The 15,863-nt window shown below is 47.6% G+C and overlaps 1 protein-coding gene across 1 annotated transcript in view; it reads right to left on the bottom strand.

Moving 5' to 3' along the window:
* Positions 1-15,863, bottom strand: part of SYNE1 (spectrin repeat containing nuclear envelope protein 1) — a 2,361,447-nt gene that overhangs the window by 480,786 nt on the left and 1,864,798 nt on the right. Inside the window, exons 112-113 of the mRNA XM_078648775.1 lie at positions 15,280-15,456; positions 5,528-5,683 (exon numbers count right to left, since the gene is read on the bottom strand). Of these exons, the coding sequence (XP_078504901.1) occupies positions 5,528-5,683; positions 15,280-15,456 (333 nt within the window). The remainder of the gene's footprint in view (positions 1-5,527; positions 5,684-15,279; positions 15,457-15,863) is intronic.

Genomic DNA, 15,863 nt, shown 5'->3' on the forward strand with positions numbered 1-15,863 from the left:
CTTCCCAGCAAGGAAGAAGTCCTTGAAATCTTCCCCCAAAAGGTTTTGTGTGAAGTGAGGGGGTTTGGGGGGGTGAAGGCAGTCACTGACTAGAGGAGGAGGCACAGTTACATGAGCATCCATTGCTCCTAGTCTGTTTTTTCTCTCTACAGGTTGCTATGAATACCCCACGTTGAATCAGAGCTGGTTGAGAAAACCCTTGGAGTAGATGTCTGAAGGGCGCTCATAGCTTTGGCTGGATTTGTGTCTTATCTATGTGTTTCCAGCATCTGGTCCACCTGCAGTCCGAAGTGATGCTCACCATCAAATGGCAGATTTTAGCAGATGCTGCTGTACCTCTGGGCTAAAGCCAGAGGCACTGAGCTAGGGGTGACTTCTGACCAGGATACTGGTGTTGACTCATCTGGCCTCGTTGTCAGTCGCATCTATGGTGCAGTGCACAATGGCATTAGACATGGGTTCCCCTCCTTTACCAGCTCTTGCCCACACTGCCTATCCTATCCAGCAGTATAGGCAATGTGGGCCTCCATCTAATCCCGATGTGCCCTGTCATATAGGGATAGCCAGCCAAATGAGTTGGCAATCCTCCAATGTGTGGCTGCTTGCATCGCTACCCCTTTTGCCTGCTGCATCCTGCTTTTTACTTTCCTTAGGAAAAGGAGAGACTCCTCCAACCTGAGTGTACGGGTGTTTGCACGATGTGTGGACATCTAGCAAATCTAGAGGTATGTGGCCACGGGATATAGGGTAGGTCATTGATTGAGGGTTTATAATTGTTTTTGACCATTGCCTTGACAGGATCTTGAAAGGTCTCAGAGGTGGTTTAGAGCATCCAATTAAGCATAGGGAGAACCAAAGGGTGCAGTGGGTCTTGGATAAGGTTTTGACCATGAATGTGTCTTCCTGGACAATGTGCATATCAAGTTTGTGACACATTCCTGCTCTGTGTATAACTTTGTGGTATTTAGTAAAGAAAAAGGCTTGGCTGGATACAGATCCGGGTCTGGATCACTTAAGGGATCAATATTATAGTCGTCCAAGGGTAACCCAAAGGGTTAGGGTCATAGAATGCATGATAGGGATCAGCATGGTGGATTGGATGCCCAGCCTGAATGAAGAGTGGGTGACCCCCACCGGTGAATATCAAAGAAGTGGAGCATGAGGTGGTGATGGTGGAGGAAATGGTGCTGAAGGAGGACGTTAAGCTGGGAGGGGGCTAGTGCCCCTGTCCACGTGTGTCTTATGCTTGGGGGATGAAGGAAGCTCCAAGCACTCTGCTTCTCAAAAGTAAATTGCATATTCCTTGGGAGAATCTCTTGTGGCTTTGGTGGCAAGTTTGAGGAGATTTTATCTGTCTGTGGGTGTAGAAGCAGATACTTTTGGTGAGCATATAACTACTCCTGCAAGTGATGGAGCATAGGTTGCTCTAAATGCTCAGAGCTGGCCATCATTGGTGTTTTTAGCATTAAATGCATCTTCAGTGTCTGCCTCTCTGACCTTGAGGTTGGTTTTGCCACCAATGGGGGTTTAGGTGCTGATGTTGTTTTTATGCCAGTGTCTGCTTTGGTACCAGTGTTGAGGACCCTGCTGGCATTAACCCCTTCGCTGCGGGGGTAATTCCCCCCACGGTGCTGGGCGCTGTGCTTGTGACGAGCCGAGCTGGGCTCATCACAGACCCGCCCACTGATTAATTCTTCCGCACAGGCGGGGAATTAACCGCGCGTGGGCGGGCCGCGGCCGCTACGATGAGCTCAGCTCATCATGAGCACAGCTCCACTGTGACTCATGACGAGCTGAGCACGAGCATGGAAAGGGTTAATGGGGTCCAAGGCTGGCACAGGATCTCTGTGGGCAGAGAAGGGAGAGCTGTCAACTATGAATTTTTCTCCTGGTGCCGACTATTGCTCAAAAGCAGCGGTGGCCCAAAAGGCTGTTTAGACTCTGGCTCGATGCCCGACCCCCTCTGAGGCGATAGTCTGCCTGTACATGTGTCCACTGTGCAGGAGTTGGTTGTGTATGGGTGCCAACAATACTTCCGGTCGAAGTCTTCCATGGTTGTGAAGCCTCTGGACCTTGCTGCTGTTCTGCCTCGGCCTCAGACGGTAAACTCGCCTCTGAACTGGACTGGACCACCTAGGCCTCTGAGGTCCTGGCTTCTGCCTCTACTTCAATGCCGTGCTCCCTAAAGATGTTGGGGTGTCATCGGATTCCTGCCTCAGCATTCTCGGCTCTCATCTGAGTTTTCTTCAACCAGATGGTGAGGCAGGCAAGGCACATGGTGTTGTGCACAAGAGAGAGGCAGAGATTACACACTTAATGATGTTCGCTCCAGGAGAACTTGAACCAGTGCTGGGGGCAGTATGGAAGGGCATCCTTTCCATCACTTACTTTGCATTCATATTGTTGGAGTTCTCGAGAGGTGAAATCAAAGCCGTGGTGTGAAGGCATCAAGAGAAGCTCAGTAATCAGTGAATGTCAAGTAGAGACAAAAAAAGGGATTGAGTGAGTTTTTTCCAAAGCACAGGAGTCAAGCAATCAAGTAGGCCCAGTTGTAAGCGCTGTCAGGTGCCAAAAACTGATTCCCATCAGTACACTTCTGTAGGAAAGTGCCCCTTTTTGCATGGTTCCCCCCACTTTTTGCCTGATGTTGATGCTCTTTGACTAAGTGTGACCTGGGTTCCTGCCAACCAGGTACCCAGGGCCTATGTTCTTTCCCTAAAACTGTACTGTTTCAAACCCAATTGTCAACTGTCTGGGCACATGTACATCCCTTGTAATAGGTACCATGGGTACCAAGGGCACTTTGTCCAAAGAAGGCCTCTAAGGACTGCAGCACATATTGTGCCACCCTTAGAGGCCCTGTACCTCAACACACACACACACTGCCATTGCAGGTTGTGTGTTTTGGTGCAGAGAAAAGTAAAGAGTCGACAGGGCACACATCCTTGCGTGCCATGGCTACAAACCACTGCCTATGGTAAAGGTAAGCGACACCTCTACCTGGATGCAATATACCACTGGTGAGGGTACAGGTGCATGAACCCTCTACCCCTACATTCTTAGACATTGTAAGCACAGGTAAGCCATAGTTAGTATGTGGTCTGGGAGTTTGTTATTACAAACTCCACAGCACCATAAGGCTTTACTGAAATCTGGGAAGTTTGATATCAAACTTTTCAGCACATTAAACCCAAACTGATGTGTGTGGGATTTAATGCCAAATGCACTCAGAGGGCATCTTAGAAATGTCACCTGAAAAACGACCTAACTCTAGTGTCCTGGCTGCTCACCAGCTGCCACCTCAGACATGTTTCTGGACCCTTGGACTGAGAGCCTCTTGCTCTCGGGGTCCTGAAAACAAAGCACACCCTGAGCAGAGGTGCCAAGCCTCCTTCCCAAGGATGAGCAGGGTCCAGGAAGGGGAAGCTTCAAGGACTTGCTTCCTTTGTGAGCTGACCCAGCCGTTTGCGGCTCCAAGCAACTTGCCCCCACCAGTTCTGACCCCCCACTTTGGGCGGGAGAATCAGCTGGAAAACCAACATAGAAGGAGAGGTGTACCCACCTTTGCCAACCCCACCCTTTAGGTGGGGGAGGCGAGGCAAAGCACAACTTTCAGTCCCCGCCTTCTTAAAGATGGGGGGACCCAGCCAACCAGAGTGAGGCTTATGCCCCCCATCCCACTGGAGGGGGACATAATAGGGGGTGTACCCACCCCAAAGAAGGGACCCAGTGGTCCCGACCTGTACCTACCTGAAATGCCCCTAAATTTACTATTTAATGGGCAACCCCGAACCTTGCCTCCTCAGACAAGCAAGAAGAAGAAGGACCGAGGAGCTGTGCTGAAGGAAGAAGATGACGGCACCAACTGCCTTCGCCCTAGCCCTACTGGCCTGTTAAGACCTCGACCTGCTCCAGAGGAATCCCAGTGTGTCTTTCAGCCAGCAGCCCCCTAGAACCTGGAGGACCTGCCCGGCCTTCCCTACATAGACTTTGTCTCCCGTGAGCACCGAACTTGCTCAAGAAACAGACTCTGGCTCCGGGCAAATATGCGAGTCTGCACCAATCTGCACCCGATGCTGCAGCCCAAGTTCGAGTGGCCCAACAGCACGAGGAGGTCTCTATGGCGATCCTGACCTGGGATCTGGTGATATCTGACCAACCTGAAGCCTCCCACTGATGCTTGCAGCCTCTATCTGGAGGGTCCCACCAACCACGACCGGAGCTGGTAAGAAAATCCCAACGCCAAAAGACACCCCTGCACCCGACACCACACGGCCTTGGGTGGCCCAACCAACAGTGTCCCGGCATCCCCCTACATCCCAACTTACCTCTCCAACTGGTGGTCGCCTCCAGAAGATCTTCGTTCCTGAGCCTGTAGAGTTTGTTCTTCCCCATTGAAACCAACAGGGTTCCTGATGTCGATCCAGCACCTTGCACCCGGCCTCCACTGTGCCACTGTGGGTGCACTGTGCATGCTAACTTGGATCCCCTTTGCACTGAGCATAACCCTAAGAACTTTGCTCCCCAACCTTGTGGCCTGCTCGTAAGCAGCCACCAACCGATGGCCCCTTAGCCCCATTGGCTAACATTTGGCCTCAGCACTCTGCACCCTGCCGCCCTAGTGCTGCTGAGGGTGCTTTTTGACTATTGGAGGACCCTTGTTCTAACCCCAGAAACTCAACCCTGAAGACCGTTTACTTACCCGCAATTCGATAACCTCATTTTCCTCTATAGGATTGCATTGACTGTTTGCCTCTGAAAAACGTTTAAGTGTTGAGTGTGTTTTGTATAGAAATCTAAGAAAGTTTAGAGTGTTTTGATGAAAACTGTTTTACTCACCTTTCATCTAGCAAATGTCCCTGTGTGATATCTAGGCATATCACACCCAGCAGAAAAAGTAATCTGAAAAGTACTCTGAAAAGTAATCAAAAGTAATCCAAAAGTAATTTCTACTGTAATTGAATATTTTCACAAACCTGTAACAAAAGTCATTTTCACCCAACTTGCTTACCTGTACCAAGAGCTGCTTTGTTCTACAAATGAAATGCAACCAAAACATATTTTTGATACAAACAATTGGACTGAGTTCAGTCTTTGAGCATGGAACATAATTTCTTGCCTGAGTGTGTACAAAAAATCCCTTAACACTTCCCTCTGATAAAGCCTTACTGCTCGCCCACACTACCACAAAAAGAGAGTAAGGTATTATCTATTTTTACCTCTGTAAGCCTTTTTGGGTCCACTCGATTCTATGCGCACTATACCTTACTTTGGTATAATGTATAATGAGCCAGATTCCTATAATGTCTGACCCTGATAGAGGAAAAAGACAAATGTAGCAATGCTGCCCAGGTGCATTGCCAAATAAGGAACGAGTCACTATACCCTGTGAATCAAAAAACTTCTTCAAAGAAAAAACAAAACATCTGAGCCCAACTCTAGATGTCAGGAGTATGCAGAGCATGTGTCTCTACAGCCGCACATGCCACAACCACAATGTTTTTGCTTACTGTAGTTCAAAGTTTACCTGGCACTCCTTTAGGCTGTTCTGAACTGCAGCCTGGTCGCCGATGCGGAGTTGCTTTTTCAGTCTTTTCTCCTGAGTGTCAAACCAAGTTTTCAAGCTGTGAACACTGCTTTCATATTGTGTCCAAGATTCCAGCAAGCCTTCCAAGAGCTGGATCTGTAGGCACACATGTGGTAAATGTTACGAGTAAGAAACACCACTTTATTTGCAATAATTTAGGGAGTTTGGAAATACTGAATTATTAAGGCAGTCAAACATGGAGCATACCAAAACAGGTATTACATGTTTGCCTAAGGAACACGATGTCTAAAGGAAAGGTATTTTTCCAAATTCCAGCCTTATCATACTATAACAGGCATGTCACATTAAAATGAAAAAACTAAGGGCCTCATTTAGAGGAGGGCAGTAACAGAACATCGGCCAAAAATTGGCAGATGTTCTGTATACCCTGCTTCATGATCCATAGCATAATTTAGAATGCAGGGAGATAATTGCTATGCACATGATGCCGGCTGTGATGGTGTCAAAGGTGACGTCCTATTTAGGACCGACCTTCTAGTGCCATTCAAGCACAAGTTCTTTTCCCTCCGTGTCAGTTATGTCAACCATGGTAGCCCACCAAACCAATGGACAACTTTAAATAAAATTGGACTGCCATGGCTTTAGTTGCCCCTCAAACTTTATATAAACACCAACCAATTGTGTGAGGGAACCCTTTTCGCAGTACTATAACATATACCACAGTAACCCAAATATTACAAGATGAACATAAACTCCGATACTAACAAATTATAAGACAATCAAAAATTCCCATGCTAAAAAATCTAATCTAATAAGGAGCACCTCTGGTGCTGAAAATACATTCAATCTACTAATTCTAAACAGAAAGGCAACCAACAAAGAGATAACAAGAGTTTCCTCTGAGGTTTTAGTAATTAATTTTATCCATGTCGTTTAGCCCATACTCTCTGAAATCTAGAGAGCTTACCCCTTGCTTTTAATGTCTTAATGCTCTTTTACTGTGATTGACCTTCACAAGCACTGTAATGTTGCTATTTAAGACACACATTTGGTGTTCTCATCATATCTTGCATTTTGCAAGTAGTTTCTCCTAACTACCAATGTATTCCATTGTGCTAGTTGCTTCTCTAATAAATGAAGGGTCAGTGAATGTCTATGCACACACATACACTTACTATTTACAGGTCAGCTCAGAACAATTTGTTATGTTTCAATGCATTAGCTGGATCATCTTGAATATTCTTGCCCATCATCTGAACATATTTTAAACGAACTGAGCTAGTCTATGAGTACTTTGGACAGCTCCAGCATCGATGAAGCAGCTGCTTCTTAACTTAACTAACTTCAACAAAGTATGTTGAGACCCAGCATTAAATGTGGCCATTTTGTGATCTCTCAGATTAGGTACATATATATCTGTCCTGGGGAGTTCAACAATGTACTAATAATTCATATTTGTTTTGCTTTGCTTACCCACCTCTTACCCCAACCCTCTCAATTTGTGTGCCTGCTTTTCAGTGTTGGACAGTTTAGTTACCTTCGCTAAAGCCTTATCTGGTAGAAACATGATCTAGCCGCAGATTACTTACCTTCGAATTTCCCAGGCATCAGGCTGGATCCGAAAGACTTTTCCTTAAGCAATATCCTTGCACGCCACTACGTGGCGTCGGTTGGCTCCATGTGACATCGTCGGAGGTTTCTGCGTTGGAAGAGTGATGTCCACTGTGCTGATGTCAGTTACTTTTCGCAACCTTCCACGCTAGGAGCGCGGAGCCATAAAATGCACTGACAGTGGTGTGTTTATAAATACTAGTGCCCTGAAAGGGATCAACCCTGACACTAAAAACCTGTCTGCAGTATGGGGGGGGAGGGGTGGGTCGGTAAGTAATCTGTGGTTACATCAAATCTCTACCAGATGAGGCATTACTGAAAGTAAGTAACTTGTGCACATGGTAGAGCCATCTAGCCACAGATTCCTTACCTTTGAATATATACCTAAACAATACAATCCCCAGAGGAGGGACTGCCGACGAGGTTAGACCAGGAAGTTCTGAGGGACAGAACAGCCAAAAAGACCATCTCTTAGGACGTGACTTTCTGGACAGTAGTGCTTGGTAAAATTGTGTAGGGATGCCTATGTTGCTGCCCGTCAAATGTCGAGGACTGGAACGCCACATTGCAATGCCGTGGTAACAGACTTAGATCTGGTGGAATGAGCCATTAAGCTTTCAGGAGGCTGATTTTGGGCCAAAGAATTCCTAATTTTGATGCAGAGGACCACATATCACAAGATATTCCTCTTCTGCACCACACAACATTTCTTTGACCAAACGTGCCCCACAAAGAGTTGGACGTCCACCCAGAACTCTTTAGTGAGGTCACAGTAGAAAGACAACTCTCTTTTTGGGTCCAGACGGTGGAGTCGCTCCTCCTCTTCTTTAGAGGGGTGAGGAGGATCATAGAAAGTGGGCATGGTGACTGATTGCCCCAAATGGAATGGTGTTACCACTTTTGGCAAGAAAGAGGCCCTAGTGCAAAGCACCAACTTATCAGGGAAGATGGTCAGGTAAGGAGACTTGGATGACAGGGCCTGCAATCCGCTCACCATCCTGGCAGAGGTGATTGCCACTAAAAAGGATGTTTTTAATGGTAAGCAGCCAGAGGGGGCAGTTGTGCAGAGGCACGAATGGAACACACATCAGGAAGGTGAGAACCAAATTAAGGTCCCATTGAGGCATGATGAATGGGGCAAGTGGGGACATATGCACATGCCCGTTTCTATCTATCATCAATATCGGATTTAAATAAAGAGGTTGGTCTGGCAGCTTCAACAACGCAGACTAGGCTGAAAGATACCCTTTACAAGTGCCCAGAGCAGAACCAAGCTGGGCACAGGTCAAAAGAAAAAACAAGACTTACGAGAGGGGAGCAGAAAGAGGATAAAAAGATCTTCCTGTTCAATATTTTACAAATTTGTTTCACCGGCAGGCATATACAGACTTGGTAGAGGGGAGCCTGGCTGCCAAAATAACATTACAGACTCAGACTTCGGGAGGAAGGTTGAATGCTATCAACTGCTGCCACTCAATCTACACTCAAGAAGGCGTAGAGTTGAAGGGTTTGGATGGAGGACCCTCCCCTGCTTGTGCGACAGAAGACTTGGGCTCTGTCGCTCCTGATCTTCTTGAGCACTCTGGGCAGAAGTGGTATTGGTGAAAGGCATACAGGAGGCCTGAGCTCCACCAAGCTAAAAAGCATCTCCGAGCAAGAGCGACCTTGGAAACTCCAGCGCTCAGAGCTGCTGACATTGCATGTCCTTGGCAGAGGCGAAATGATATAACCAAGGGTCTTCCCACTGCTGAAAGAGACTTTGTGCCACCTCCGGAGGGAGATGCCCTTTGTGATCCGCTAGGTATTGATGGCTGAGTTCATCCGCCCTGGCGTTCAGGGAACCTGCCAGTTGTTGAACCACCAGGGATATGTCCTGCTGTTCCAGCCATGTCCAGAGATGCAGGGAATCTTGACAAAGGGTCCAGGACCGCACCCGCACTGTTTTTGTAGTATTAAGTGGGTGGTGTTGTCCATGAACACCTTCACTAGCCTTCCCTTGATAAAGGAGTAAAGGCTTTTAATGGCAGCCAGATCCCCCGGAGCTCCAGAAGGTTGATGTGGCATCTGATCCCCACTTCTCTGAGATAGCCGCCCCATCCCAGGAGTGACGTATCTGTCGCTACTGCCAAATCTCGTGGGGAAGGCAGAGGGGTCTGCAGCTGACCTAATCGCGGTTCATTAACCACAGCTGCAGATCTTGTGCAGTTCCTTGAGATCAGGATAATTTAGGAGGGATTTCCCTGATGCTGCGCCCACTGAAACTTCAGGTCCCAATGCAGAGCCTGCATATGCCAGTGTACCCGTGTCACAAGCAGGATGCAGGAGGCCATGAGGCCCAGCAGCTTCAGAGTCCGTTGCACCGAAATCCAGTATAGAGGCTGAAACATCTGTATGATAGCCCGAATATCCTGGACATGTAATTTGGGAGGATGCAGCCAAAACTGCACAATGTCCAGAACAGCTCAGATGGAAGGGAGCGTCTAAGGGGGAGTCAGGTGTGACTTCGGCAAATTACTAGTGAACCCCAGTGAATGCAGGAAGCCAGCTGTAGTCTAGAGGTGGGCAATGACAGCCTGTGGCAAGCCCGCCTTCAAAAGCCAGTTGTCGAGATAGGGGAAGACTGGAACCCCTGATCTCCGTAGATGAGCTGCAACTACAGCCTTCAGCTTGGTGAACACCCGAGGGACGCTGGTAAGGCTAAAGGGGAGCACGGAGAACTGAAAGTGCTCGCGGACCTATCGTGAACCACATGTAATGCCTGTGGCTAAGCAGGATGGGAATATGGAAGTATGCGTCCTTCAAGTCCAACCCTACCATCTAGTCTCCAAGGTCCAGGGCAGGCAAGACTTAAGCAAACATGAACATTTTGAAGTTCTCCTTCTTGAGAAACTAAGAGAGTGTAGGTCTAGCATAGCATGGGAAAAATGGCCCAAAAGTCACACGGTGTTCACGGACTACAGTGCCTGGCTGGTGGAAGAAAACACCTTTTTCCCGAAGGTGTGCAGCTTCTTGGATTTCCAATCCAGAGGAGCTGTAGGGTATGTGCCAGGATTTAAATGGGAGGTAGAGGCTTGGACCACCAAGCTTTCAGGAGTGGGGTGTTGTGGGAGGAAATTGGGGTTCACTGGGGCGGGCGGTGGCGGCAGGCAATCGTCCTGTTCACAGGAATACCTGCATGTTCCAAGCAGTACGTCACTAAAATCTTTATTGAATGGGAGAAGCGGTTCTGAGGGGATCACTCCACCTGAAGTACCTGTCAAGACGTTAGTCTTGCCTGCCACAGAGAGCAGGTTAAGGTCAAGGTCCTTGGCTGCCCATCTCACCACCATTACAAAGGACTATCCCTCCTCCAAAGCCATGGTAGGGGGAACAAATCATGCCAGTATTTGGAAAAGTGCCCAGTGCACTGGTCTCCGCCAAGTCCTCACACCAGTCCATTTGGGGATTTAAAGGCTGGTATTCTTTCGTGTCCAGGAAGCCCTCATAATCCTTCCTGAGTCCTAGCCCATAGGAGTAGAAAAATACACACAATTGATGGACGGAATGCAGAACAAATCAAAACATTCACCCCCAGTCAAGAAATCTGGGTTTAATCCATCATTCTTTTGCTCACCATGCCACCCCAGTTTAGACCTGGGCATGTGCAAATCAGTCTTGACCCTGTGCCTCATGGGAACAGTCCAGCCCGAACTGCCAAGCCAGGTCCTCCCTGGACCGGAAACACGCACCCTAGGACAGGGTTCAGGGTTTCACCCCTCTTCAGCCAGGATAGCTTGATTACGGAGGCACAGTAAGCCCAGGACCCACGTCTGGGTATACCTAGCGCACTTAGGATGAGAAAGCAAAAGACACACAATTGATGGATGGAATTCAGGACAAATCAAAACATTCACCCCCAGTCAAGAGATCTGGGTTTAATCCATCATTCTTTTGCTCACATTGCCACCCCAGTTTAGACCTGGCCATATGCAAATCAATCTTGACCCTGTGCCTCATGGAAAAAGTCCAGCCAAAACTGCCAAGTCAGGTCCTCCCTGGACCGGAAACAAGCATCCTAGGACCGGTTTCGGGGTTTCACCTCTCTTCAGCCAGGATAGCTTGATTCCAATGTCAAAGTGAGCCCAGGACCCATGTCTGGGCTCAGGCTCTGGCCTAGAAGGCATGGCTCCAATGGGCATCGGAGTCAGACTCTGCTTCTCCGGCTTTATGTGAGATTCGAGGACCAAAATGTGGATGGTGCTGCCCGGGGGCGCTGGCAGTGCTGGGAGCGTCGGCATCTGGACCGGAGCTTGGGAAGTTCGAGGTGGTACAACCGGTGCTGGTCTGGATCCATTCGTGGATCCAATGGAGTGAAGGCGCTGGGGCCAGAGCCGCCAGAGTGGATCCAGCAGGGTCCCCTCCCGAACCTACTGGACCCAAAGGCACACCGGCAGGAACAGTATGCTTAAATATGAGGTGCATGGCCTCATAAAACTCATGAAGTTGAGCATGAGTCGCTACAGTTCATGGAAACTTGGGGAAGTGCAGACCCAACTTAAGCGCTGGCTCAACCGGGGAGCCAGGCCTCAAATGACGATGCTCCCTCGTCTCATTGGCCGAGGCGAAGTCGAAGGCTGCTTACACTTCTTACTATTCCTCTTGCGGTGGGACTTACTCAAGTGGCCCGAAGACTTTGGGTGCGACGAAGATTGAGGGCTCTGCAACCATCTTGGGACCTTCCTCTCAACCGGGATCGAGACTGTTGCAGTGTTGCACGCTGAACTACCAGGAGCTTGCAGGACTGCTTGCTGAAAACCAACGCATTAATCGTGCGATAGTCGACACAGGTTGTTATGTCATGGTCGCGCCACCAGAGGCAAACAAGGTGCAGATCTGTCACCAACATCGATCAGTGACAGAGGCAGCAGGACTTGAAGCTGGCCTTCTTAGATGACATTCCTGCCACATCAGGATAAGATTCTCTCAAATGTTAAAAAAAGGCTCGTCAACAAATGGCAAGGGGTAGCTATCTCTGGATCTGCACTGACTAGTTTGGAAAGAAAAGAACTGATGTCCGCATGCTGGGGTGGCGCCTATATGGAAACCGTACCTGTCACTTCCGGCGTAGACAACACCCCGCGGAGGCAATCGACGGGGTACTGCTCATGAAAAACTTCCAGATCCAGTCTGACACCTGGGGATAATTCTAAGGTATGGAATCTGCAGCTACAAGTCTCTATCAGATGGTCAGTGCCCATTTTGTGTGCATGCTGGGTTTTATGTGTGCCCATGAATGATTACAGTACATGAGAGTTAGCACGCATTTGTGTGTGTCTGCCCGAATGTATATATGCCTGTGAAGTAGAACAGGAGATGAGTTAGCATGCATGGTTGCGTGTTGGCACAAGGATGTATGTGTGCCTGTGAGGGGCACAGTACATGGGAGCCTGAATGCATGTGATTGCGTCTTAACACAGAGATGTATGTGTGCTTGTGAAAAGTACAATACATGGAGGTCTCTGGGTTCCATTTTGGGAGACTCGGGGCTTACTGGAGGAACATGTAAAGGTAGAGGATTACCCCCAGACAAATTTGTGGATTGCTGCATTCCTGAGAGCTAAGTGGGACACACACTGAATGAAGTATGAAGCCAGGGTCTTTGTGCACTACAAATATTTTATTTCTCAGAGAGGTCACTGGTCAAAGAGGCCTGGACACATCTCGGGAAGGAGATGGGCTGATAAAGGAATCATCAAGAGTAGGGTTGGGGGGCACTTAGTAACCTTTTTCTGCAAATACAACTCAGGCTGACGACCACGTGTGAACCTTGAGTTACTCCCATGGCCTGTGTTTCCGTCTGTTGATATACAGACACTCCTGCTGTGACAGACTGTTAACTGGAGGAAGAGCACAACAGAAGAATGTGCATTTCAAATTGGAGAACCGCCAGAACTTTAACTGCCAGGCCAAACGCTAAATTGCATTTGTGTCTGGAAATGGATTATAACAATAGGAGCTTAATACTCCTAAATTGTCAAACTGAAGCTGTATGCCAGTTTGAAGATGTTCAGTATAAGTTCTGCCTATCTGGGGCACCAACTTCTGCCTGATCAAAGACAAGAAGACCTTGTGAGGAGTTGGAGATTACCTGGAAGGACCGAGGTCCACTGGGGATCTTATCGAGTGGATCTCGAGAGCAGAGTGTGAGAATCGGGTCCACAATGAAACCGCCATAGGATCTTCCAGTATGTACTGTTTCCGACCCCGTATGACAGGTGGGGGCCTTGGTGAAGGTTAAGGGCCATTGCCTTGGTGCAGTGTTGTGGAAAAGAGGGTTGTTGCCCTGTGCAGCATTGTGACTTGAAAAGCAATGCTGTCTTAGTTGTATGCATGACCCCCACATGCCAAGTGGGAGCTGAGGTCAATCTTGAGAGCCATCGGCAGGTGCAGTACTGCAGTAACGTGGGCTGCCGACCTGGACAGTGATGTGATCCGCAAAGGGATGTAGCCTTCAAAGTATGTGAAGCAAGACCTGTATGCCAGATTCAGCCCACAGAAGGAGTAGACCATGACCTACAAACAAAGTGCAAACTTTAAACTCAAAGCTACTACGTCATCATAGAAACATCAGGAGCACCCCCAGTCTGCTTCCAGGACCCAAGGGTACTTAACAAAGGAGGAGCACCATGGAGGTCCAGGCCCAATGCTGGCTGCAAAGAGACTGCTGCTCCTCGCCCACACCAGCCACGGTCAACATCGACCCGGACCACTGAAGGCTCCCAGGCCCTCCATCTTGTCTGCACCAGGAAAGGGTCAAACTGAACTTTGAGTTGTAAAACCCGTAGGTGGCGCTAACTGCTCAGACTGTAGTACCAAGAGTGCTGGGACACTTTGACTTTAACTAGCCATTGTGGGACTTCTAAGACTCATATTTTCTACGGATCATAGCATGGATGTTGCTTAAGGAAATGGGGAATAAGACAGTCTGCAGCTAGAGGAGCAGGACGCTGGTGCCAACAGGGACCATGGTGGAATACAGACCACATTAAGAATGTGTAATCATTTAGAGGGCACTATATTTTATGTGTGTGTGTGTGTAAATACTATTTTTATAAAAGCAAGTATTTGGCTGGACATTCAATTATTATACCTGCCGAGAGTAGTTGTGAGCCTGTGTTCGCCCTACACCTACCTCCACCCTGAGAAGCCTTGAACTACTCGCCTTGAGCTACCACTGAAAGGCAAGTGTGGAAGGAGTACTTGGCTCAGTTGATCAGAGCCCATAGAAGACTGAACCCTGGGACATCAAGAGTAAAAGTCTTCAACCACCACGGCTGGGCCCAGTTGCTCCTGCTTTCCCCTTGGCACTCTGAAGGGAGTTTTAACAACTGAATACATTTGAAGAGATTATATATGTTTTTGTGGGCATGCAGATGCAGTCATTAATACAACTACAGCTTAGACTCAAAATCTGCACTGCTCAATGCATTTATTTTTACTTTGAATTACAATGATAACTTAGAGCTTCCTCACAGATGTACTGAAATTGTCATTACACCCTATGTAGATATTCAGCAGAGGTAAGTATTTTTCAAGGCCAAAATAGCGATACGATTCTCAAAAATTCTCAATCAGCTCTGAAAACTATTATCACAGTGCCATGAACAAGCAGGCTTCCTGGATCTACTCAGATAGTTTAATTGTATAATAGCTCTCTTGAAAACATCCTGCCAAACTACCTTTTGAATGGGCATGATTAACAAGTTCCAAAAGGCTGTGACTGACAGTAGATTGTAATTAAGAAGAGTGACAATAAGTGTCCTTGGCTAGCAAATCAGTGCATTATAAATGGTGAATGCTAAGTGAATGCTGCCTTGAAAGGAAACGGTATGGGCATTTTCCATCTGACACATTACTGAATTCAGTTAAAAAAAAAACATTCTCTGAAGATCAGACTACAAATATTTTGTCAAAGTATACAAACATTTTTGTAGCATACTTTTCTCTTGCTTGGTGAGAAAGGTACAGTATTAAATTAATTGCATCTAATTTTTGGCACTAGAAACTATGTAACACGCCTTGCCAATCTCCTATATCCTATTCAAGTCCACATCGTCTATAGTCAGCTATATTCATCACACCTTCTCAGTTATAAGGCTCTGCAAGATCTGCCAGCGTCTGTTCATCGCTCCAAGCTGTTCAGCAAAATCGGTCTTGTCACTCCTCTTGCTCTCGACATCCTGACTGCTGATCTGGAGGACGGACTGATTCACAAAGTCTACTGTCAGCTGCTTGCAGTTCACATCGATCTTGAAGCCCTGATGGGGAAAAGAAAATCCATAATTAGCATTTACCCTCCTCCTAAGAGGAAAAACACTGTGCAAACGGATCACAAGACACGGTTCGGAGACAAAGGAACAGTGCGGCCTATCCACAGAGTTGGAAGCTGCTTATTGCTGGAAGAGATGTGATCCACATTTTAACCCGGCTTAGACACAAGCAAAATAAGGATGTGCATGCATCACTGGACAGTAATATATATGAAGGATATTTTCCGTATATGTTCCTGAGATTTGACACCGAACCACAGTTCTGAAGAAATAATGAATTGTCTTCAAAACTAATTTTCGCAGCTTAGCATCTATCATAGACTCCACTATCATGCATTTTACTGACATCTAGTGGTTGAGCCCGAAAAGTTCAGTTGATTTTCTCAAGCTTTAAA

Source organism: Lissotriton helveticus, chromosome 6 (genome assembly GCF_964261635.1).
Source record: "Lissotriton helveticus chromosome 6, aLisHel1.1, whole genome shotgun sequence".
NCBI lineage: Eukaryota > Metazoa > Chordata > Amphibia > Caudata > Salamandridae > Lissotriton > Lissotriton helveticus.